General features: G+C 46.1%; 2 protein-coding genes across 4 annotated transcripts; both read right to left on the reverse strand.

Annotated features, from left to right (window-relative positions):
• Positions 1–8,838: 8,838 nt before the first annotated feature.
• LOC101100266 (cytochrome c oxidase subunit 6B1) lies at positions 8,839–17,996 on the reverse strand. Of its 2 annotated transcripts, none has more exons than XM_003997899.6 (4): positions 17,839–17,996; positions 15,855–15,971; positions 14,011–14,111; positions 8,839–9,030 (listed from the first exon to the last, which is right to left on the reverse strand). In XM_003997899.6, exons 2-4 carry the CDS (start codon positions 15,958–15,960, stop codon positions 8,977–8,979), a joined length of 261 nt encoding a protein of 86 aa, XP_003997948.1. In that variant the 5' UTR covers positions 15,961–15,971; positions 17,839–17,996; the 3' UTR covers positions 8,839–8,976. The 2 variants fall into 2 exon arrangements, with proteins under 2 accessions (XP_003997948.1, XP_006941471.1); XM_006941409.5 differs by having other exon boundaries at positions 17,758–17,894.
• A 1,917-nt stretch (positions 17,997–19,913) lies between these two features.
• Positions 19,914–22,961, reverse strand: ETV2 (ETS variant transcription factor 2). Of its 2 annotated transcripts, none has more exons than XM_023245483.2 (7): positions 22,575–22,961; positions 22,244–22,333; positions 22,036–22,173; positions 21,716–21,775; positions 20,992–21,471; positions 20,390–20,502; positions 19,914–20,132 (listed from the first exon to the last, which is right to left on the reverse strand). In XM_023245483.2, the coding sequence occupies exons 2-7, from the start codon at positions 22,311–22,313 to the stop codon at positions 19,932–19,934; spliced, it is 1,062 nt and encodes a 353-aa protein (XP_023101251.1). In that variant the 5' UTR covers positions 22,314–22,333; positions 22,575–22,961; the 3' UTR covers positions 19,914–19,931. The 2 variants fall into 2 exon arrangements, with proteins under 2 accessions (XP_023101251.1, XP_006941470.1); XM_006941408.4 differs by having other exon boundaries at positions 22,036–22,149; positions 22,575–22,959.
• Positions 22,962–23,808: the final 847 nt, after the last annotated feature.

The raw sequence follows: 23,808 nt of genomic DNA on the forward strand, positions 1-23,808 counted from the left end.
TATAAATTCCTAGAAACATAGAGCCTACCAAGACTGAATTATGAAGACATGGAAAATCTGAACAGATTGATTACAAGTAAGGAGATTGAGTCAGTAATAAGAAACCTCCTAACAAAGAAAAGTCTAGGACAAGATGGTTTCATTGGTGAGTTTTACCAGACATTTAAAGATGAATTAATACGGGGTCCCTGGGTAGCTCTGTTGGTTAAGAGTCTGACTCTTGACAGTTTGTGAGTTTGAGCCACAAGTGGGGCTCTGCACTGACAGTGTGGAGCCTGCTTGGGATTCTGTCTCTCTCCTTCTCTCTCTGCCCCTCTCTTGCTCTCTCTCTCTCTCTCTCAAAATAAATAAATAAACTTAACAAGAATTAAAGAAGACTTAATAACAATCCTTCTCAAACTTCTCCAAAAAATTAAAGGGACGGGAACACTGTCAAATCATTTTACAAGGTCAGCATTACCTCGATACCAAAGTCAGATAAGTACACTAGTAGAAAAGAAAGCTATAGACTAATATCCCTGATAAATACAAATGCAAAATTCTCAGCAAAATATTAGCAAATTGAATTCAGCAACACATGAAAAGGATCATATACCACGATCAAGTGAGATTTATCCCTGGGATGCAGGGATGATTCAATATATGTAAATCAATAAAAGTGATACACTATATTAACAAAATAAAAAGATAACAATGATAGGATCATCCCAATATGTGCCAAAAAAGCATTTAACAAAATTCAACATTCTTTAATGTAATGATAAAAACTTTCAACTGGGCATAGGAGAAACATACCTCAACATAACATAGGCCATGTATGACAAGCCTACAGCTAACATCAAATTCAACAACAAAAAGCCAAAACCTTTTCCTCTAAGTTCAGGAAGAAGACAAAGGTTCCCAGTCTCTTCACTCCTATCAATCTAATACTGGAAACACAAGGCAAAACAATTAGGCAAAAAAAAAAAAAAAAAAAAAAAAGAAAAGAAAAAAGAAAAAAAGGCATCCAAATCAGAGAGGAAGAAGTAAAATAGTCTCTCTTTGTAGATGTTATGATCTTATATAAAGAAAATCCTAAAACTCCACCCCAAAACTGTTAGAACTAATCAACAAATTCAGCAAAGTTGAAGGATACAAAGTAAACATACCAAAATGCATTTCGATAAACTGTTGGAGGAGGTAAAAAGACAGGACTGCTTGTTGACCCCTGAGCTGGATGGGGGCAGTTGGAGGCTCCTCACCCACTACCTTATCTTTGGAATGTATGCTCTGCCTACCATTCCCACAGTGGGAGGTATTCCAAGGACATAGCCTTGACAGAGTAAGGTGTTGTTGAGACCATCTGGAAGGTATACATTACTGAACCCAGTTAAGGACTCTATGCAAACTTTAAGATTCTGGTAAGTAGGTGCAGAAACATACCCATTTTGTGGCTGTCCAAGACAAGCCTGATAAAGTTCTCTTGCTTATTAAACCTTCCACCTACCAATCTGAGCAGTCTACCTCTTTCTTCAGTCTCTCCTTGCCCTTTGTTTGTAGAGGTCAATTTGCAAACCAACATTCACTAACAACAAACTATGTGAAAAAGAAACAAACCATCTTTTTTTTTTTTTTAATGTTTATTTATTTTTGAGAGAAAGAGAGACAAAGTGCGGGCAGGGGAGGGGCAGAGAGAGAGGGAGACACAGAATCCAAAGCAGGCTCCAGGCTCTGAGCTGTCAGCACAGAACCCAACATGGGGCTCGAACTCATGGACTGCGAGATCATGACCTGGGCTGAATTGGATGCTTAACCGACTAAGCCACCCAGGCACCCCAACAATCTTCATGATAGCATCAAAAGGAACAAAATACTTAGGAATAAATTTAACCAAGGAGGTGAAAGATCTGCACACTAAAAACTGTAAGACATTGATGGAAGAAATTGAAGAAGGCATAAATAAATGGAAAGGTATTCTGTGTTCTAGAAGAATTAACATTGCTAAAATGTCTATACTACCTGAAGCTATCTATAACTTCAGTGTAATCCCTATCAAAATTCCAATGGCATTTTTTACAAAAATAGAGAAAACAATCCTAAAATTTGTATGGAACCATAAAAGACCAGAATAGCCCAAGTAAGACTCAAAAGAACACAGCTGAAGGCATCACACTTCCTGATTTCAAACTATATCACAAAGCTATAAGTGATCAAAACAGTATGGTACTGGCATTAAAAAAAGACACACAGATCAATGAAACAGAACAGAGTGCCCAGAAATAAACCTGTGCATATACTGTCAATTAATTTTTGACAAAGGAGCCAAAAATTTATAATGAGGAAAGTACAGGCTCTTGCATGAATGGTGCTGGGAAAACTTGAGAGCAACATGCAAAAAACTAGAACCCTATCTTACACCACACATATCCGCTCAAGCAGATTAAAGACTTAAACATGAGACCTAAAACCATAAAACTCCTGGAAGAAAACAAGGATAAGTTCCCTGATGTTGACCGTGGCAATGACTTTTTGGATTTGACACCAAAAGCAAGGGCAACAAAAGCAGAAATAAGCAACTGAGATTACATCAAACCCAGTTCTTCTTTACAGCAAAGGAAACTGTCAACAAAATGAAAAGGAAACCTATGAAATGGGAGAAAGTACTTGCAAACCACATATCTTGGAGTTAACATCCAAAATATGTAACAAACTCATACTACTCCATAGCAAAAAACCAACCAAGCAACCAAGCAAGCGAGCAAGCAACCCCCCCCCCCCAACAAAACCCCAATTTAAAAACAGGCAAGACCTGAATAGGTATTTCTCCAAAGAACACATGCAAATGGCCAAGTTACATGAAAAGGTGCTCAACATCACCAACGACCAGGGAAATACAAACCAAAGCCACAATGAGATATCACTTCACACCTGTTAGAATGACTATGACAAAAAAGATAAGAGATAGCCAATAATGGCAAGGATGTAGAGAAAAGAGAACCCTTGCACACTGTTGGTGGGACTGTAAACTGGTACAGCCACTGTGGAAACAGTAAGAAAGTTCAAGTTAAAAATAGAACTACCATATAAGCCAGCAACATCACTTGTGGATATATATCCAAAGCAAATGAAATCACTAGATCTCGAACAGCTATCTGCACGCCCATGTTGACTGCAGCACTATTGATAATAGCCAAGTATGGAAACAACCTAAGTGTCCATAGACTGATAAATGGGTAAGAAAATGTAGTGCACACACACACACACACACACACACACACAAACACATGAATACCACCCAGTCTTTAAAAAGAAGGAAATCTACTTATGACAACATGGGTGATCCCTGAGGGCACTGTGCTAAGTGAAACAAGCCAGACAAAGACAAATACTGCCTGGTATCACTTATCTGTACAATCTACAAAAGCTCATAGGAACAGAGTAGAATGGTGGTTGCCAGGGGCTGGTGGGGGTGGGGGGCAGGGGCAGGGAATGGGAGATACTGGCCAAAGGGTACAAACTTACAGTTATAAATTGAAGAAAGTTCTGGGATTCTAATGTACAGCATAGTGACGATGGTTAACAACACTGTATTATGTGCCTAAAAGTTGCTAAGAGTAAATTTTCTATATTCTCGCCACATGAATACACACACACACACACACACACACACACACACACACACACACAAAGTGATTATGTGAGCGGGCGTCTGGGTGGCTCAGTTGGTTAAGCATCTGACTTTGGCTCAGGTCATGATCTCACAGTTAATGAGTTCAAGCCCTGCTTTGGGTGAGCCCTGCTTCTCTAGATCTCCCTCTCTCTCAAAAAAAAGTAATTACGTAAGGTGATGGATGTATTAACCAACCTTATTATGGTAATCATTTTGTAATACGTACATGAATCAAATCATTATGTTGTACAGCATGAACTTACACAATATGTAAAGCTGGGGGAAAAAAGGTTACCTGGGCTCACCTTCACTTAGAGTTCGGGGTGTCCAATTCGTTCTGGCAGTGAAAGCCCCTAAGATTGGGAGTACGGGGGAGTGGCAGTAAGGCAGGGTAACCCCCTTCCACTTGAGGTATTTTCCAAGCACTACCCTGCCCCTACCCTGGCTCCAGCTTTATGCCATGTAGCAGCCATGGGAATGGTGGGCTCTTGCTCCTGGAGCAGTTGTAGTAGCATGTTCATGGCACCAGTAGGCACTGCCTGATTCCTCAACTTCTCAATTATAGGAGGGGTAGCTGGGCCCTGTAGCATGCCTGTGCTTGAGTATTTTTTTTTTTTAATTTTTAAAAAATGTTTTATTCATTTTCTGAGAGAGAGAGAGAGAGAGAGAGAGAGGGAGAGGGAGAGAGAGAGAGAGAGAGAGAGAGAGAGAGAGAGAGAGAGTGGGAGCGAGCGATCAGGGTAGGGACAGAGAGAGAAAGGGAGACACAGAAACTGAAGCAGGCTCCACGGCCCGGAGCCTGATGTGGGGCTCAAACTCACGAACCGTGAGATCATGACCTGAGCTGTAGTCAGACATGTAACTGACTGAGCCACCCAGGCGCCCCTTGAGTATTTTCTTGAGAGTCATTTCTGCAAACCCAGGCTAGAGCCTGCTTCTCTTGGTCTTCCAACTGCTAAGGAGTTTTGATCCAATTTTAAGCGTTTTTGGAAACCATAAATATGTCAGTATTCAGTATACTCAGGAAGTATCTCTAAAAAAGAAAAGCTTAAAACACAACCTCAGTATCGTCATCACACCTAAAAAATTAACAATAACTCCTTAACAGAATAAAATATTCAGTCAGTATTCAAATTTCCAACGGTCTCATAAATGTCATTAAAAATGTTTGGGGTGCCTGACTGGCTCAGTTGGTGGAGCCAGTGACTCTTGATCTTGGGGTTGTGAATTCAAGCCCCATGGTGGGTATAGAAATTACTTAAAAGATAAGAAATATTGGAGCACCTGGAGGGCTCAGTCGTTTGAGCATCCGACTTTAGCTCAGGTTCGTGAGCCCCACTTCGGGCTCTCTGCTGTCAACGCAGAGCCAACTTCAGATGCTGTCCTCTGCACCTCCCCATTCATGCTCTCAAAAATAAACATAAAAAAACAACAACAAAACTGTGAAATGTAGGCTCGTGTTGAGTTAAATATAATGAAGTAAGGGTGTGATACTATATCCAAATTCCTCTTTCTACTTAATATGCTTTGGGAGGTTTCGGTTTTCTGCACTGAACCCTCTCCTGTACAGACACACGAAAAGGAAATCCACAGCCACGTCAACTGGCAGAGGGCTGGAAGTGTCAGTCTCCTCACTTGTATAGTAGGGGTCATAATAAAATTTTTAGCTCGAGTTGTTAGGCCAGAGATAAGGCAGGTAAGGTGCTCAGCATGGTAGCTTCAGAGTCGTTTTGTAGCCAGTAGCTCTACGGAAGGGTGAGGAAGAAAGTCCTATGCTGAATGGAAACAAGGGAGGTGGACGAGAAATGGTCTTGTAGCAGTCTCCTGCAAGAGACAGAGGTGGGGGCCGGGGGGGGGGGCGCCTGTGTGGCCATCAGTCGAGCATCCACCTTCGGCTCAGGTCATGATCTCATGGTTCATGGTTCAAACTCCACATTGGGCTCTGTGCTGACAGCTCAGAGCCTGGAGCCTGCTTCAGATTTTGTGTCTCCCTCTCTCTGCCCCTCCCCTGCTTGCACTCTCTCTCTCTCTCTCAGAAATAAACATTAAAAAAGAGACGGAAGTGGATGAGAAACTGCCTCACGGCAGCTCTTCACAAGACCACTCATCTTCGTTTCCGGAGTCAGCAGGCCTTCTGCCAAAGTTCGGGTCAGATCACAGTTAAGTTTTCCCTGTGTGGCTTACGTGGAGATGTGCAAGGTTGTGGAGGTGCCATGGCAGAACCATTCATCATAGCACCACCCAACAGGTCATCTGCCTGTGACGAAAAGGGATAACATCTTTCTGGAGGAGACACCTGGTGGCCATCACCATTCCCAGGGATTAGACTTGACTGGCACTATTGGGCCGACATGGTACCAAGTACCTCCTGACGGGAAGCAAGAAGTCAGATACATAGAAAGGATTCTTGTAAAAAGTACTTAACCTGCACCTAATCAGGCCTTTAGAGCAAACTTCCAGTTTGTAAGATCTCCAGAAGATGGCAGAAGAAGTTAATTGACACCACGAGAAAACAATTAGGCAAATCCAGAGTGGGGGACATTCTACAAGACAGCTGGCCTGGCCTCTTAAAAAAAAGTCCCGTCTTATAAAACTGGGTGGGGTGGAGCAGGGAGGCTACTGTAGAATTTAAAAAGACATTAGAGACCTAAAAAACCAACGTAGAATTTGAACTTTCATTGGATCCTGGAACAAAACACAAACAACAGTATAGAAGACTTTTGGGGTACAATTCGGGAAATCGGAATATCAGACATTAGAGAATTAATGTTAGTTTTTCTTGCAAGTGATAATGGTATGAAGGAACGCGTCATTTTTCAGAGATACATACTTAAGTGCTTAGGACTGAAGTGTCAAGACGTTTGGAAATTAGTTACTCTTGAACCAAGACATATTTGAATTGCAAGGGTCCACTTACGAGCAGATTTACATATACGTGCAGTACTGTAAATGTATTTTCTCTTTCTTATGGTTTTTAAATAACATTTTCTTCTCTCTAGCTTACTTTATTGTAAGGATAGTATATAATACATAGAACATAGAAAATAATCGAGTGTTAATCGACTATTTCTGTTATCAGAAAGGCTTCCAGTCAATAGTAGGCTATTAGTAGCTAGGTTTGTGGGAAGTCAAAAGTTATAGATTTTTTTTAATACATGGATTGTCGGCATTCCTAACCCTCACCTTGCTTGAGGGCCTACTGTACTTTTATTAAAAAAAATTTTTTTTTAATGTTTATTCATTTTTGAGAGAGAGCGTGAGTGGAGGAGGGGTAAAAAGAGAGGAGACACAGAACCTGAAGCAGGCTCCAGGCTCTGAGCTGTCAGCAGAGCCTGATGTGGGGCTCTAAACCATGAACCGTGAGATCATGACCTGAGCTAAAGTCGGACGCTTGACTGAGCCATCCAGGCACTCTTCCAACTGCACTTTTCGTTGGTTCAGTAAAAAGAATATGTAGTCACAAAGTAAATATGACACAATATTAACAATTGTTAAATTTAAGCGGTGGGTATGATAGCAATTATACAGATGTCCACTTTTTCTGTATGCTTGAAATTTTTCATAATAAAGTATTTAAAGAGGGAATACATATTTTAAAAAATCCCTGCCCTCATGGAAATTACATTCCAGTGTGTGTGGAGGGGGGAAATTATCAAGGATGAAGTAAGTAAAACATAGGGAATGTTAGTGGTTAAGTGCTTACGAAACAAAAGGAGTCAAGGGCTGCAAACGTTGTGTATGGGGGTTGAAACTGTAGGTCAAGAGATCAAGGGAGGGCCTAAGTTGTATGTGAGGAAGACGTGGTGGATACGTGGTGGAAAGGCATTCCAGTCAGGGCAAACAGCAAGTGCAAAGGCCTTGAGGTTGGAGCCGGCCTGGCATATGCTGACACTTCTGGTTTGCTCACAGTTCCTGTCACACTGAGAAGGCCAGCTTGGCAGGAACTGCAGGAGCAAACAAGAAGTGGTGGATCAGAGAGGAAATAGAACCAGATCAAAGCTTTACCAAATCAAATACATATCAAGTATATATATTTATATATACACATATAAATACTTCTAGATGTGTGGGCAGTCTCTGGAAGAATGCATGGGAAACTGCTGATGGCGGTTGCCTCCAGACAGAATTGGGCATCTGGGGTCAGAGTGAGTCCTACATCTGGACTTTTCTCTGGACTTCCTGATTCACTTGAAATTCTCACCATGTTTAAGTTCTTTCTTATTTCCAACACATGACATAAGCTACAGTTCCTCAAAGTCCCTGGGCATACATGAGGATCCTCTGTTTAGAGCCTCTCCTCCTCATAGGCAGCCATTTCAGAAGACCCCTCCCTAGGCCATTTTCCCTCAATGCAAGAATCCTCTCTCTGCTTGCCCGAATATGCTTCAGATAAGTCTGTCTCTCAACCACTTGAGTGGTCTTGAGGAAACACCAATTCAGCCACAACCTGGTGCTCTAAGTGAGTCAACTGTCTCTGGAGCTCCCTGCTGACAAATCTGGTGAGTGATATTCTGGACTATTGTGTGGCAATTCCTTTGGAGGCAGCAAGAAAAAATGTTCATCTGGCCTGCTTAAAACGACTTCCAATCATCACCACGATCAACATGAAAAAGGAGGACCAAAACAGAGGGAGAAATTCTACACTGTGAAGAAAACTGATCAGACGATATTAAAAGTGTACCGTTAATATCTTAGATGTAATTCATGGCAGTGTAATCATGTGTAAAATAAATCTGCATCTCTAAGAGATACATATACTTACTTATCTCTGGATAAATCCCCAGGATTTGCTTTAAAATCGCCTAGGGGGGAGGGGAATAATTAGAGATGAAACTGATTGGTATTCTGTTGATAACTGTTAAAACTAGGTGATGGGTACACACAAGTTTTTATTCTACTGTTTTCACATGGTTCAAAAATTACATAAAAAAAGTTTCTTGTAATTATATAGATAATAAAGGAATAATCAGATAAATCTTAGCATGTATAGGGGCTCGAGGCTATTTTGTATAATCAACTCACTCTACTGTCTGGTATAGAGAAGGCAGTCAGTTTAATAACATAACATAAAACAAAACAAAACAAAACAGAAAAAAAACAATCACCCTGAAGCCCCTCTTACTGGTCAAGGTACTAATTCTACCCCAGCTTCTTGCCCGATCATCCAGCTCTTTCACACATACACAGTCTTACACTTTTCCAATGAGTATTTATTATTAGTTAAGCCATGCTTCAGGATCCCAGGGTGGGGATCACCATATACCCAGGTCCCCCTTCACTGCCCTAGGAGAAGGATGGAGTACGGAGGAGAGGTGGGTGGAGCCAGTTCAGATCTTCCCAGGAAACGTGCCTTCCGCCCGGCGATCGTCCCAGGCTGCCACCTGTGGAAACACAGCCAATGTTACTCCCTTCCCCTGTGGGGAAACCAGATGAGTGACCTTGGTCTTCCTCACTTTGCTCACCTGCTCAGTCGTCAGCAAGTAAGCCCAGTACTGCCACTATTTCAGGAGTGAGGGTTGGAGGGGGGCGAGTAACATGCAGAAAAATCCCACATTCACTGCAGGGCTGTCCCTGGGGAGATGTGTGACTGTAAAGAGGTTCAAGAGTACGGCTGTGCCGCATTTCAGGAACCCCAGAGTTAACACTCAGTGATGGTTGTCAGAATACAGGAAAGAACACTAGGCAGCTGCGAGACAAAAAAGAGGCTCATCTATGCCCTGGCACGAGTGGATCTCCCAAGTGCAAAAAGGTGCAAAACTGAATACAGAGTGTGATCCTGCTGATCATAGATGTACGCATATAGGCATATAAAAAATAACAGAAAGGCCCGTATCAAACTGTTAACACTCCCTAGAAGAAACACTCTGCAACCTGTGGACCTTCCTACAGGCGGTCAGAAGCACAACCACTGATATACACACACCCTCACACTCACATATATATGCCATGCATTAGAGGCAGTGGACCAAAGCACGGATAACAAGGAAGACTGAATCTGAATTCCTAGCTGTGACACCTCGGGCAAATTACTTAATCTTTCAGGGCCTGTTTTTGTTTTTGTTTTTTTTAATTTTTATTTTGAGAAAAAGAGAGAACACACAAGGTGGGGAGGGAGGCAGAGGGAGAGAGAAAGAATCTTAAGCAGGCTCCACGCCCAGCACAGAACTGGACACTGGGTTTGAACTCACGAAACCATGAGATCATGACCTGAGCCAAAATCAAGACCTGGGTGCGCGACAGACTGAGCCACCCAGGCACCCCTCAGGGGCTCAGTTTTTAATTGTATAAAACGAGGACAGTGAGGGGCACCTGGGTGGCTCAGTCGGGTAAGCGTCTGACTTCAGCTCAGGTCATGATCTCATGGTTTGTGGGTTCAAGCCCTGCACCGGGCTCTGTGCTGACAGCAAGGAGCCTGGAGCCTGCTTTGGATTCTGTGTCTCCCTCTCTCTGCCCCTCCCCTGCTCGCGCTGTCTCTAAAAAATAAATAAAACATTAAAAAAAAATGAGGATAGCGATAACAGTATCCATCTCATCCTGTTTTCCAGCACGTTTGCCCTTAGAGGATATCAAGTGCTTACAAATGAGCTGGCTCATAGTTAAGTGATGTGTATTTTATTTACATACTTACACACCATGTATCATGAATACTCTGTACTTTAAAAAACATACAAATTGGGCCACACTACATATTGTCCTGCAACTTGCTTTTCCCACAAGTCTTAGAGCTCTTTCTGTTTTCTGTCACAAAGATCAAGATAAATGTACCAACATTTATCTAGCTCGGGTTGTTTCTGAATTACAAACAACTCTGCAATGAAGATCCTCACACAGGAGCATCTTTGTAGGTCTAGATGTAAAACTGCCACGTGTATGTTTTTTTCCATTTTGAAAGAGCCTGCCAAACTGACCTCAAAAGAGATTGTACCAATTTATAGAACAACTAACATTTAGCACTGTCCATCTTTATAATTCTTGCACCAGAATGCAAGGTAAAAACAAGCTTCTCTCTGTTGTTTTAAGCTGTGTTTTCCTGATGACTTGAGTGGAGATGGACATCTTTTCAGGTCAACGCTCACCTGGATTCCCTCATACTGGACTTGTACTGTCCACAGTCCACAGGACTCTATGAGTGAACTTCTCAGTCGCTGGGATTGACCCTCTCTCCATCTCTCTCTTTTTAAAAAATGTTTACTTTTGAGAGACAGAGATAGAGCTCAAGTGGGCAAGGGGCAGAGAGAGAGGGAGACACAGAATCCGAAGCAGGCTCCAGGCTCTGCACTGTCAGCACAGAGCCCGATGCAGGGCTCGAGCCCAGGAACCATGAGATCATGACTTGAGTCAAAGTTGAATGCTTAACCAACTGAGTCATCCAGGCGCCCCTCTCCATCTCCTTTTTTTTTTTTTAAATTTTATTATATTTTTAAAAAATTTACATCCAAGTTAGTTAGCATATGAAACAATGATTTCAGGAGTAGATTCCTTAATGCCCCTTACCCTCCTCTCCATCTCTTTTTTTTTTTTTTTTTTAATTTTCTTTTTTTTCAACGTTTATTTATTTTTGGGACAGAGAGAGACAGAGCATGAACGGGGGAGGGGCAGAGAGAGGGGAGACACAGAATTGGAAACAGGCTCCAGGCTCCGAGCCATCAGCCCAGAGCCCGACGCGGGGCTCGAACTCACGGAGCGCGAGATCGTGACCTGGCTGAAGTCGGACGCTTAACCGACTGCGCCACCCAGGCGCCCCTCTCCATCTCTTTTTAAAGGATCAGGTTGGTCTGATAACTTGGAAATTTCACTTTGCCCAATAATCCCACTTCATGGAAAGGAAACTAAGGGAACCATTCAAATAGAGGAGAAAACATTTCCCGGAATGGAAATGTACACTGAAGTATCATTTAAAATAGTGAAAAGATGTGAATCCAGCTAAAAGGGAAGGAAATATTTTATAACTATTAAGATGATGGCTGCCCAATAAGTGAGCAGATTGTACTGACATGGAAGTAGGTACACAATGCATGTTAAGTAAAAAAAGCAAAGCACAAAACAGTGTCAGGAGTATGACCCATATTAGTATTAAAAAGTAGATAACCACGTATCTACACATACACACACATTAGCACACAGAAAAGGAAGTAAAAGATTTGTGCCAAATGACTAAGGAAAGTTAACTTTAGGATCAGAAGGGAATGGCTCGGGGGCTTTCACCTTCTACATTACATAAATCTCCTGTTTTGAAGATTCCACAAAAGTCAGTGCTATTTTTTCATAGAGAAACTCAAGATTTTTTAACCTGGAAAATAAAACATGGTTGGAAAAAACGTTTTAAATGCCTTTCCAAAATACACATACTGGGATTAGAGACTAATTGAAAATAATACACAGGAAACACCTGGAAATGCGACAGTATTATTAGGGAGGTCAGGAGGATGGGGAACATTTTTCTGCCCTTTCTCTATTTTTTAAGTTTTCGTGAAGTGGTTATATTTTTCATAAAAAACAAAACAGGGGTGCCTGGGAGGCTGTCGGTTAAGTGTCCAACTTCAGCTCAGGTCATGATCTCACAGGTCATGAGTTTGAGCCCCTCGTCGGGCTCTGTGCTGAGAGCTCGTAACCTGGAGGCTACTTCAGATTCTGGGTCTCCCTCTCTCTCTGACCCTCCCTGGCTCATGCTCTGTCTCTGTCTCAAAAATGAATAAACATGAAAAAAAAATTTAACAACAACAACAGCAATAACAAAACACTTGTTTTTACTTCACCAAGTTTTTAAAATAAAGAAGCCAGGGCAGCCAGGTTTAAAAGGGACTTGGCAGAATACATTTATATTCAGCCCTAACAGGGCAGACACAGCAGGCACCTGAGGGTAGGAACCACACAATCTGCTGCTCCCAAGGTAAGGGCAGGCCCAGGTCCTGGAGAATGGGGCGTAGGGCAGCACCGGGGCCGGAAGCATGCTTCCCAGGCCTCTGTCTAGCATGCACCCAATGGAGGCTCTGAGGCTGGAGGAGGGATGTTATGAATTCACAACATCATGCTACCCAAGATCACCCAGCGACAAGGAGAAATCCTGGAAGGGCACAGGGCACTCAAAGACACATGAGACACTGTGGCCAGAGAGGTGGGAGGAGAGCCAAGCAAGCTGAGGAAGACTGCATTAAGGCAATCTGTTCTCAAGAAATAAGCCCCAAAGGCGTACATCAAGGATGCTTCATATATACTGAAAAATTAGAACATCATCTCCATCAAAAGGGAATCAGTTAAATAAAAGCATCTGAAAGTTACTAAAACCTAAAACGGCAGATCTGTATGCATTATTATAAAAAAAGGCTTCAAGACACACTGAGAAGTCAAAGCAATTCAAAGACTATGTCGTGTGACTCATCCATACAGAGGCTCCATAGGAAAAAGGGAATGTGTTAACACTAGTTACCTCAGGGAAGGAGCACTGGGGAGCACAAGACGGCTTCTACTTTTTATTTTACTGTACTGCTCACATTTGGCTTTTTTTTTTTAATAAGCACTATGACTTTTGTAATACTACCATATTTTGATCCTAAAACACAAGGTTTTTGCATTTTAACATCTCTGAAATTAGCATTAATTGCATTCCTTTCTGGCATTTTAAAAAAAGATTTCTCAATGTTTCCTGCAGTCAAGAGGATCTTTGATTTGAGGAAATAGTACAATGTTAAACATAAATATTTGGGAGGCGGGGGGCTCAATCAGAAGGACTTGGGCCCCTAAAGATAAATTCTTTATTTAAAGAAGTGTGTGACAGAGTATTAAATAGTGACAAAAGGTCTAGTCAATCAGGGCTAGCCAGATTGCCTTACTGTGTCCGCATCTTCTAGAGAAGCACACGGAAGTAGGTAGGGGTAAAAAGATATGTTTGAGATTTCCTTCAGAACACTACAGCAAAGAAAAGGGGACAGAAGAAGGGAATGTGGAAAAATCTTGAAAATACTCAATTTGGGGAGTGGGTATAAGTGGAAGGTCACTGAATTATTCTCTCTACTTTTATGTATAATTTGAATGTGTTCATAATAAAAGGCAAAGAACTGCACAAGATGGCGAGCCCACAGGGACAGGGAGCCGGCCATACCCATATTTGTGGGCTGCATGAGCAAGATGGATGTAGCATGGAGACGGCCCCAGCTGCCCCAGCTGAGAGTCCTGACTGGCTGAGAGTATCATTAAAAAGAGAGAAGGAGGGCAATTCCACAAAGAAAAGGTCAAGTCCCACGGACAGTGCGATGCCCTGTGTTTCCTCTGCCTCTCAGATGAGCCCCCACCGAGTTACCACACTCCCTTCTGCTAAGACCCCATCCAGCGAAGTTCCAAGGGCCCCAGCAGGCAGTACATACCCAGGATATGGGGCAGAGGGACTTGTACACACGCCGGTACCATTCACACACGGAGACATCACCCCCTTTAGCAGTCATCGCCTTCTCACAGCGGTGGAAGTCTGTGAAGAAAGGGGCTCAGGTTCAGCCCAGACCAAGGACTGGAACACATTTTTAAAAAATGTTTATTTTTGAGAGAGAGAGAGAGAGAGAGAGAGAGAGAGAGAGAGAGAGAGAGAGACAGAGAATCCCAAGCAGGCTCTGCGAGGTCAGTGAAGAGCCCAACTCAGGACTCCAACTCACAAACTGTGTGATCATGACCTGAGCCAAAATCAAGAGCCCAACACTTAACCAACTGAGCCACCCAGTTGCCCCTAGAACATTTTTGATCAAAACTCAGAGAAATATTTTTCACTTCACAGCAGTTATGCATACACACACACACACACACACACACACACGTTTGACAAAGAATGTACATTCCTACAAATGTGCTGAAAAAGGCTAGACATGCCTCGCCAAATTGATCTCGTGGCCCCTAGAGAACTACTGTTTGACCTGAAAATTCTGGGGTCAGGAATGAGGAGGTAACATGAGGGACATGTGCAGGGACTATGGAAGTCCAAAACCAGGGCAAGGGAAAGGGAAGATGATCTTGATGCTAAGATGCTGGCATCCTAAGACGGGAAGGGGATACTCTTGTTTTTAAAAGTAGGAAATTAGGGGTGCCTGGATGGCTCATTCATTCGACTATAGGTTTCAGCTCAGGTCCTGATCTTGTGGTTTGTGAGCCTGAGCCTCCCCTTTCTCCCACCAGGATCTGTGCTGAACTGTGGGGAGCCTGCCTGGGATCCTCTCTCTTGGCCCTCCCCTGTTGGGGCTCTCTCTCTCTCAAAATAAATAAATAAACTAAAAATAAAAACACCTTTAAAAGTAGGCAATTAAGGGGTGCCTGGTTGGCTCTGTCGGTAGAGCATGCAACTCTTTATCTCGAAGCTGTGAGTTTGAGTCCCACAGTGGGTGCAAAGATTACTTAAAAACAAAATCTTTAAAATAAATAAATAAAATAAAAGTAGAAAATTAATTAAAAAAAAGAAAAAAATACTCCAAGTATTCTACTCCTGGGCACATTCTCTACGTAACAAAAGCATTCATATGCACATCAAATTACACAGAACATTCATAGCATCATCATTCATAAAAGCCCCCAACTGGAAACCATGCAAGGGTCCAGAAATAAATTATGGAAAATTATACACTATGAAAATGACCAAACCATACATCATAGCATGGATGAATCTTCAAAACTGCCAAATGAAGAAATTCAAAAACCGAGACTATGTATAATGTCTATAAAGTTCATCAAGAGGCAAACCTAAAAGCAGTGATAAAACCAAAATGTGATTGCCTTAAGTCGGCAAGGTTACATCTCTAGTGGGCAGAGTAGGATGCTGTATTCAAGGCAAGGCATGCAGTAGGCAGGGAAGCTCAGAATGCTGGCCAGTATCTAATTTTTTATCCAGGTTATAGTTACGCAGGGGAATCACTTTAGTATTATTCATTTAGGTGTACATTATGCTTTACATATTTCCTTTATGTATGTTACATCTGTCACATATACACACAAATAGTCTTCAAAAAAAAAAAAAAATCATTATAGGAACCAAAGTTTGTGATCCTGACCTAGATCCTGGAACTTGAACACAGCTGTGATGAGGGGCATGGGCCCTGCAAGGTGGGATGCCCACAACAACAAAAAAAGAGGCCTGGGATGTACAGATCCGGTAGGAGACAACAGATAAGTGACATGAGGTGAGGGACCAGGAAAAGGTCTGCATCCCCTCCCACGTCTACGCCCTGCTTACCCAGGTAGTTCTGCCAGCAGTTCCTGGTCTGGTTCTGGTTGGGGAAGCGGCTGTCAAAAGGGGCAGTCTGGTAGTTCTTGATTTTGGTCTTGATGTCTTCTGCCATGGTGCTGAGTCCTGGAGGCATAGGCAGTGGAGGTTGGCAAAAGTTCTAAGGGACCTGGGCATGGGGAGGTCAGCCCACCCAGACACAGAATAATGGGGTAGGTTAGGTGTGAATCAGCCACCACCTTCTACCTCTCAGCATATACAAACAGAGGTAAAGCGTGGGGCAAATCCACACATCTAAGTGTGGAAGTCACAGCAGGGCTTGGCAGGGCGGGGGGATAGGACTCCTTAGCAAAATCGGGCCTTATTCGTCCCAAAATAACACTGGCTAACATTCACTGAGTACTCAGTATGGGCCAAGCACTGTTCTACACACTTTACTCCTGCAGCCACTCTAAAAGGTAGGAACTATTACTTATTACTATCACTGTTTCACAGACAAGGGACAGGGTGTCCAAGTGACTTCCCAAGGTCACACAAGTGGAGGAGCCACACTCCATCACTGACAGATCTACACTGTAGAGGTTCTTAATCTCCTTGGTACCATGAACTCCTCAGGGATCTAATGAACCCTTTCTCAGAATATTTTTTAATGCATTAAAAGATTGCATAGGATCATAAAGAAAACCAGTTGTATGTAGCAGAGGATTTATTAACTACCACAATTCTGAAGTAGTCACGAGTGAAGATGTATTCTGTGACATCGCAACCATAATGTGATACAAGATGACCTGTGATTTTGATTGCTGACAAAGCGACAGATGATGCTAATCTTACCAAGATTGATGCCTCCATTCTTAAAAGGAAATGCTACATTTAAATTAGAGATTAAGAAGAATAAAGGGGTGCCTGGACGGCTCAGTCTGTTAAGCCTCCAGCTCTTGATTTCAGCTCAGTTTGTATCTCATAGTTGGTGAGTTGGAACCCCGCATCAGGCTCTGTGCTGACACTCGAGGAGCCTGCTTGGGACTCTCTGTCCCCCTCTCTGCCCCTCCCTGCTCGCTTCTCTCAAAAATAAACAAACAGTTAAAAAGAAAGAAATTTTTAAAAAGGTTAGGAAAAATACCTATGTAATTTTCCCCCCTTCAAGTACTAGCACACCTTGCATTCTATGGACTTTGCAGACTGAGAATCAAAAAGCTCTGCTGTATCTCTTATGAGGTGACACACAGTTTTCTCCATGGAATGTGAAACTGCCTCTATTCCAGAGAATTCAAAGAGTAATGGGGTTACAAAGGCCCATGTAAATTCAAGGGACCCAAGGTAGTGAGCAGGCCAGTGTTAAATTCAAGGGACCCAAGGTAGTGGTGGGGATCTGGGGCACCACAGCAGAATCTTTGGGGGGAAAGGGTAGAGGCGCATGGGGAGGAGACGCAGAATACCAGCGCTGGGACACAGAAGAAGAGTTGTTCTGAAGTGTTGTTTTGGGGGGAGACCTGGGAGGGAGGGTGGTTCAGGAATGACTCTTAGGCCCTCTAACATTCAAGAGGGAGAAGGAACCAGAAACCAGGGTGCAAGGCCAGGCCGCGGCCCGGGCAAGCCACGGGAGCCACGCCTGCCTATGGCCTGCTGATTGAGGGCACTACAGTCCTAACTACGGAATCCAAACCCCGGTCGCCGGCTAAGTAGCTTAATATCGCTGATCCTCAGTTGCTTCACTGTCAAAAAGGGATAATTACGGGCCTTTCCTCATAGGGCTGGAGTGAAGATTAAATGAATTAATAAAGTCGCGTGAAACGTTACCTGGCATTAATTAAGGAAGACCAAAATAATCGTTAGCTACATATACTAACAGAACAGGACCCTAGGGACCGGGGGGGGGGGGGGGGGCAGACGCCGCGGGCCGGAAACTCACTGCGTCCTCGGGGAAACGAGGGTCCGGTTCTCCTCAGTTCCCCAGGATAGGGTCCCAGTTTCCCAAGCCCTGGACACTCACCTAAAGACACCCCCGAAGCACCTCGCAGCTCAATGTGACCCTCAGCAAAGACGCCAGAGTCGGACCGGAAGCGGAATTGAGGCCGGCCGGAAGCGGAGCGAGTCAGAGTGTGTGAGAGTTTTCCGCGAGGCTAGAACGCCCGCGGGAAAGCCGTCTCTGGAGCCATTAAGGCCACGCCCATCCGGGAGAACTCCGAAATCCTATTGGGCTGAATGCCTGTTGATCATCACTTCCGGCCCAATCGTGAGCTAGCGTGCGCATTTCAAAGGTCCGACCTGGGACTTGAGACGCCTGGTTACAGTTTCTCATGTCTTGTTTTTACGTAGGGAAAGGAGTTTCGAGTCCTGGGACTATCTGTAGAGTGGGCCGAGGGAAAAGTATCCCAGAGGAAGTATCCTTATTCATGCAGGTATTGCTTGTTTAACGCTTACCCAGTGCCAGGTACTTCGATAAGGGTTGGGGATGCATCACTGAACAAACACGAGTCCCTACCCTCTTCATGATTATTACGGGATCAATTGTTAGGGGTTTGAAATCGAACCAGTCTTTCTTCCAGGGTCATTTGTCATATTGTGAGGAATATCCAGACTCCCACCTCCCTGTTCTTTACCGTCTTTCCCCAAACTCCAGAAGGCACAAATTCACACACATTTGGGTGCCTGAAGGCTCAAACCAAAGTCCTGCATCGCAGAGAGGAGGGGTTAAGAACATAAAAGCTTGGGTCTGGCAGAAATTAGTCCATCTTGGAAAGTGACACATCTATTCTAGTCACAGAGGTATCCCTGACTCTCTCTCACACCTCACAGCTAGCTGATCAAGAAATCTTGTCTTTGCCTGAAGCAATGTATCCAGAATCTTCGACATCTGGTTCAAGCCACAGGCACAGCCAGCCTAGGCTATAGAAGCAGCCCACACCCTAGCCTCCTGGTTTCCCCACTGCCCTCCACAATCATCCACTCAGCCAGAGAGACCCCGTTAACACCTCAGTCATCACTTCCCTTTGGCTTAGAACCCTCCCATTGGGTCTTGTCTGACTCTTTCAGTCAAAAGCCAAAGTCCTTATAAATGACCTACACAGTTTGGTCCCTCTTATACCCTCATTTCTTATCCTTTTCTCTTTATTCCCACTGCTCCAGCCATACTGGCCTCTTCCTGTTTAAACACACAGTCTGGGGGCGCCTGGGTGGCGCAGTCGGTTAAGCGTCCGACTTCAGCCAGGTCGCGATCTCGCGGTCCGTGAGTTCGAGCCCCGCGTCAGGCTCTGGGCTGATGGCTCGGAGCCTGGAGCCTGTTTCCGATTCTGTGTCTCCCTCTCTCTCTGCCCCTCCCCCATTCATGCTCTGTCTCTCTCTGTCCCAAAAATAAATAAAAAAACGTTGAAAAAAAAATTTAAATCATAAACACGCAGTCTGGCTTCCCTCTAAGGGCCTTTTGTATTTGCTCTCCCCTTGGCCTGGAATGCTTTTTGTGAAGCTGGCTCCCTTCCTCACTTCCTTCAGGTCTTTGCTTCAATGTCACCTTCCTGGTGAGTCCTTCTCAGACCAAATATTTAAAATTGTCATTTTGTCAGTCCCTAGGAGGACCACTCTTTAGGGACTCAGCGGTTCCCAGAATGGGGTAGGCTCTCCTTGGGATCTAGATCCAAGTTCAACCACCCTCAACTTGGAGTGGTGAGACAGTAGGTGGTTTGGGGGATCTAGCACTAAGTCTAATTACTTAATGGTCCCAAGCACTGGAAGAACACACATAAGTCCTCTTTTGGAGTTTTGAGTCTTCAGAAGGGACACAGCAGGTAAACTCAAACGTTAGTGATTGGGTCCGATTCCTTTACAAGTCCCAGCACGGGCAGGCACACAGTAGGCCCTAAAGGGACTGAGTTGATTCCTTTGAATATCCCATCACACAGTGAACACACAAGTAGGTCCCCTAAGGGTCTGGGTGTGTTTTAGTCACCGCGCGTCTTAAGATCACACAGGCCGGGGGTGGGGGTGGGATGTGAGTGTGGTGGTGCACACTTAGGGTCCTTAGTGGGTTTAGTCAGTGTCAGTGGGAAGGACGCAGGCAGCACACACGACTAATTTGACGGGGTATTTTTATTGGGTCGCTCCTCCCGGTCCACCTCCCGCGCAGTCGGTATGGGCCAGGCCGGGTACGCGGCCCCCGAAACGGTACGTGTACTTGCGCCCACCGCTCTTGCGCACGATGTCGCGGCGGTAGTAGTAGCGCAGGCCTCGGCTCAGCTTCTCGTAGTTCATGCCAGGCTTCCTCTTGCGCTCACCCCAGAGCCGCGCCACCTAGGACGGAGGCTGGGCTTAGTCTGAGAGTCCGGAGGGAGCCTGGCTAGGCAACAGACGCGCGGGGCGGGGGACGCGGTTTCGGGTACGTTTTGGGCAAGAGTTAGTCCCTTTAACTCCTGCGGGGGTAGAGATGAGTACGAGCTGGGGGGGGGGGGGGAGGTCAAGTGCTAGGCAAACTGCCTCGGCTAAATTGAACTGAAGGAGACTGGGGCGAGACTGGGGCGGGACTTGGCCGGTCTGGGAAGCTGCCCCACCTCTCTGGGGTCACACAGCTGGAACTCGCGGCTGTTGCCCGTCCAGCGGATGCAGTTGCTACGCTCCCCGTCTCGGAGCAGCTCCAGGAGGAACTGCCACAGCTGAATGGGACCTGCGGAGTGCAGGCAGGTGAACACTCAGGCTTCCTAGCCCCGGACCAAGTCGCTTCGATGACCCATATGTCCGGGCTCCCTCGCCTCGAAGGTCCACGTGTCCGGTTTTCCCAACTCGGGGCCCAGAAGTCCATTCCCTTCGGGCCCAGCGAGTCCGGATCCCCCCATATAAGGATCCCCAGCATCGGCCTCAGGGACCCAGGCAGCCGGGGCCCCCATCTCTGAAACTTAGGAGTTTGGGTGCCACATCTTGGAGACCCAGATATCCAGACCCTCACCTCTTTCTTCTCAACTAATCCAGGAGCATAGGTCTTTTGCTCCCTGGAAGACTACCAGTGTCTTAGTCCTCTCCTCCCCCAGGACTCACCATCACCACCTCTCTCGGACTCTTAGGTAACAGCCTCGCCCCCTCACTTCCAGTTTCCTGGGTCCCGCCCCTACGCGCCTAGGCCCCGCCTCATTAGATTCGGGTCTTGCGGACCCCTCACCTCGATGGTTACTTTTGGGGTAACAAGCCAAGGTTACGTGGTCCGACTGCTGGCTGGGTTCAGAGGACGTGGTGAGATCTGAAGCCTGGTATCCCTTTGAAGAAGTGGTGCAGTCCGTATGCAGCCCCGAGACCCAGGAGGTGGTAGAGTCTGAGACCGCAGGTCCAACCCACGAAATGGTAGAGTCCGCGTGAGGCTCCCCGCGGAGGCCCTTGCCCCAGTAGGTGGCGCCGTCGAGACCAATAGAACTGTCCCAGTTGGTGGAGCTGGGGGCGGCCTGGGCACAAGACCACGAATTGGTCCCTCCCCCGGAGGTGGCACAGTTCTGATCCGCTGTCCCCGCAGAACCGGCGAAGGGGGCGGGGCCCAGGCCGGGAGGGGCGGGGCCCGGGGCCTGGGAGAAGCCGTTCCAGTGGTCCGAGCCGTTGCACGTCAAGTCTGTCCAGTCTCCCGACCACGGAAGAGCCTGACGGGCGGGATCTGTAAGGAGCAACAGATCTCAAGTGAGGGGAGCCTAGGTGTCCTGGTCTCTGGCCCGGGGGTTCTTGGAGTCTAAGCTCTAAGCCCTGGGGCCCTGGGCTCCCGGATCTAGGCCATGCCACCTCGAGGACACAGGTGTTTCCCGTCCTAGCCCCGTTCCCCTCAACGATCGAGTAGTTTAAACCTCCAGCTACGGAGGAGGACCCCAGTCCCTTTCTTCCCCCGCCTTTGTGTACACACTCACCCGCCTCCCATGTAGCTTCTGGATGCGTTAACGTGGAGCCCCAGTCCAGCGGTGAGAGCCCTGCGAGGGATAAGAACGGAGTTTAGGGAAGGTGTGAGCAGTGACTAGAGACGTCCCCTCGACCACTCACGCAGCAGTCTTTATTCTTCAGGGAATGAGTTATTACCTCCAGCCCCTACTCACGCATACCTAGAACTCAGGACCCTGGTCTCGTCCTCTTTCAACCTCAGGACTTCAAGCCCGCAGCCCTCCCCCCATTTTGCCTCCGGAGTCCAGGAGCACACCCTTCCTCCCTCAGTCCCAGCAGCCCAGTCTCTCACCTTCCTCAGCTCCCAGGTGTCCCAGCCCAAAGCCACCTTTCCAGCGTGTCTCCACTGTCAGCGTGTCCCCTGGGAACGCCAGCTCAGGGAAATAAAAGCCGAGCTCAGCTCCTTCTGCAGGCAATGAGGAGGTTAGGGCTGGGTCGGGGTCAGCAGAGACCCCCACCTGTGCACCCTCCCCATACAGTGACTCAGTGCAGCAGCCTACCCAGCCCTGAAAGCCTGTTCCCTGGGGGCACTTCCTGCGGTGAAGCTTCATCCCAGTTCCACAAGTCCATGGATGCTCCTTGTGAATGTTCTGGGCAGGGGAAAAAAGGGGAAGGGGTGAGCTGGTGACACTTAGGGACCTTGGAGTCTGGCTGGAGACTCCCTCAGACCCAGAAGTCCAGGCCTTTTGTTCCCTTCTTCCCTGAGACCCTGGAATCTTGGCCTCCAGTGTCCTTTTTTCTCAGACTAGGAGTAGGGGACCTCAGCCCTCTCCCTCCCTCAGACCCAAGAGTCCAGACCCCCAGACATCCAGTCCCCAGTTCATGGCTCACCTCTGGCGGGTTTCTCTGTCCCTAGCCAGGGGTCTCAGCCCCATTTCATACCATGCACCCCCTCCCCTGGGGGCCGGGGCAGGGGGGGAATTTTCCGAGACGTCAGAGCTGGGGGTCGCAGCTGGGTCGAGTTGCAGGGACAGAGGCGGGGCCAAGCGTCGTCCCCCCCCACCCCCCACCCCCCTCAGGGATGGCCGTCCGCCGCCTCCTGACAGCTCCGGCTATCCTGTTGCGGGGATGGCTTGGACTTGGACAGGAGCTTGGGGAACAGCGGGCTGCGCGAGACCCGGGGTGCGGAGGGGAGTTTACGGGGTGATGGGGGTGGGGCGGGGGACTTGCTGGACAGGTTCTCCGTCTTGGGTCTTGATCCTGCGACATGGGGGGGGGGGAAGGGGGGAGGGTCTGGGGTCAGTTGGGTTGCGCCAGGCTTATCTACAACAGGAAGGGGGATTTCCGGCCAGACCCCAGGTCGGCCTACGTCACAATCTGCAGGGGGACTGCGTGGGGGGTGGGGAGGAAGGATATGGTTGGGGGAAGCTGACCCAGAATCCCCAACTGGGCAGAGTTGTCCCCTTCGAGGGCTTTGAGGACGACATTCTGGGGCTGCTCTAGAGGAGTGTCAATCATGGCAACAGCATCAACGATATAAATAATGACGACAGTACTTCTAATAGCTAACATTTATTGAGGGCTCATTGCCTGCCACCACTGTGTCACTGGGTTTTCACTTAATCGTTTTATGAGGTAGGTACTAGTCTTCATTTTATGAAAGGGGAAATTGAAACAGACTTCCTTCCACTTCTCTTCATGTCCAGAATCCATGCCTTTCCATGCTATAATAGTTTGAGACAAATGGGGAAAATTTGAGTATGAACTGAATATGAGATATAGAATTACTCATTTTCTTAGATGTGATCATGGTATTATAACATGAATGATGTCTCTATAAGGAAATGGACACATATTTAGGGGCGAAGTGTTATGATGTCTGTAACTTCAAATGATTCGGCATCCCCCCCCCCCGCCCCCCACGTATACATATAACATATACATCTATACATGCAATAGTTGGGACATACTTATACTAAAAAATTATTTATTTGAGCTGAAAATTTAACTAGGTGTCCTGTATTTTTATTTCCTAAATCTGGTAAACCTAAACCCAGGTAGCTTGGCTTCAGAGCCTGTGGTTGTACCCATTATGCTGTATTAGTAAGTGTTTACCATTAAAAAT

This window comes from Felis catus, chromosome E2, assembly GCF_018350175.1.
Source record: "Felis catus isolate Fca126 chromosome E2, F.catus_Fca126_mat1.0, whole genome shotgun sequence".
NCBI classification, from domain to species: domain Eukaryota; kingdom Metazoa; phylum Chordata; class Mammalia; order Carnivora; family Felidae; genus Felis; species Felis catus.

Excerpts from the sequence above, each read along its gene's own strand:
- LOC101100266 (XM_003997899.6), bottom strand. The coding sequence starts at position 15,960 with ATGGCAGAAGACATCAAGACCAAAATCAAGAACTACCAGACTGCCCCT. Across the intron at positions 14,112-15,854 it reads CTGCTGGCAGAACTACCTGG|ACTTCCACCGCTGTGAGAAG; the intron begins GTAAGCAGGGCG and ends CTTTCTTCACAG. Across the intron at positions 9,031-14,010 it reads CCCTCTGCCCCATATCCTGG|GTGGCAGCCTGGGACGATCG; the intron begins GTATGTACTGCC and ends GTGTTTCCACAG.
- ETV2 (XM_023245483.2), bottom strand. The coding sequence starts at position 22,313 with ATGGACTTGTGGAACTGGGATGAAGCTTCACCGCAGGAAGTGCCCCCA. Across the intron at positions 20,503-20,991 it reads CCCCAAAAGTAACCATCGAG|GTCCCATTCAGCTGTGGCAG; the intron begins GTGAGGGGTCCG and ends TGCACTCCGCAG. Across the intron at positions 20,133-20,389 it reads AGCTGTGTGACCCCAGAGAG|GTGGCGCGGCTCTGGGGTGA; the intron begins GTGGGGCAGCTT and ends CCTCCGTCCTAG.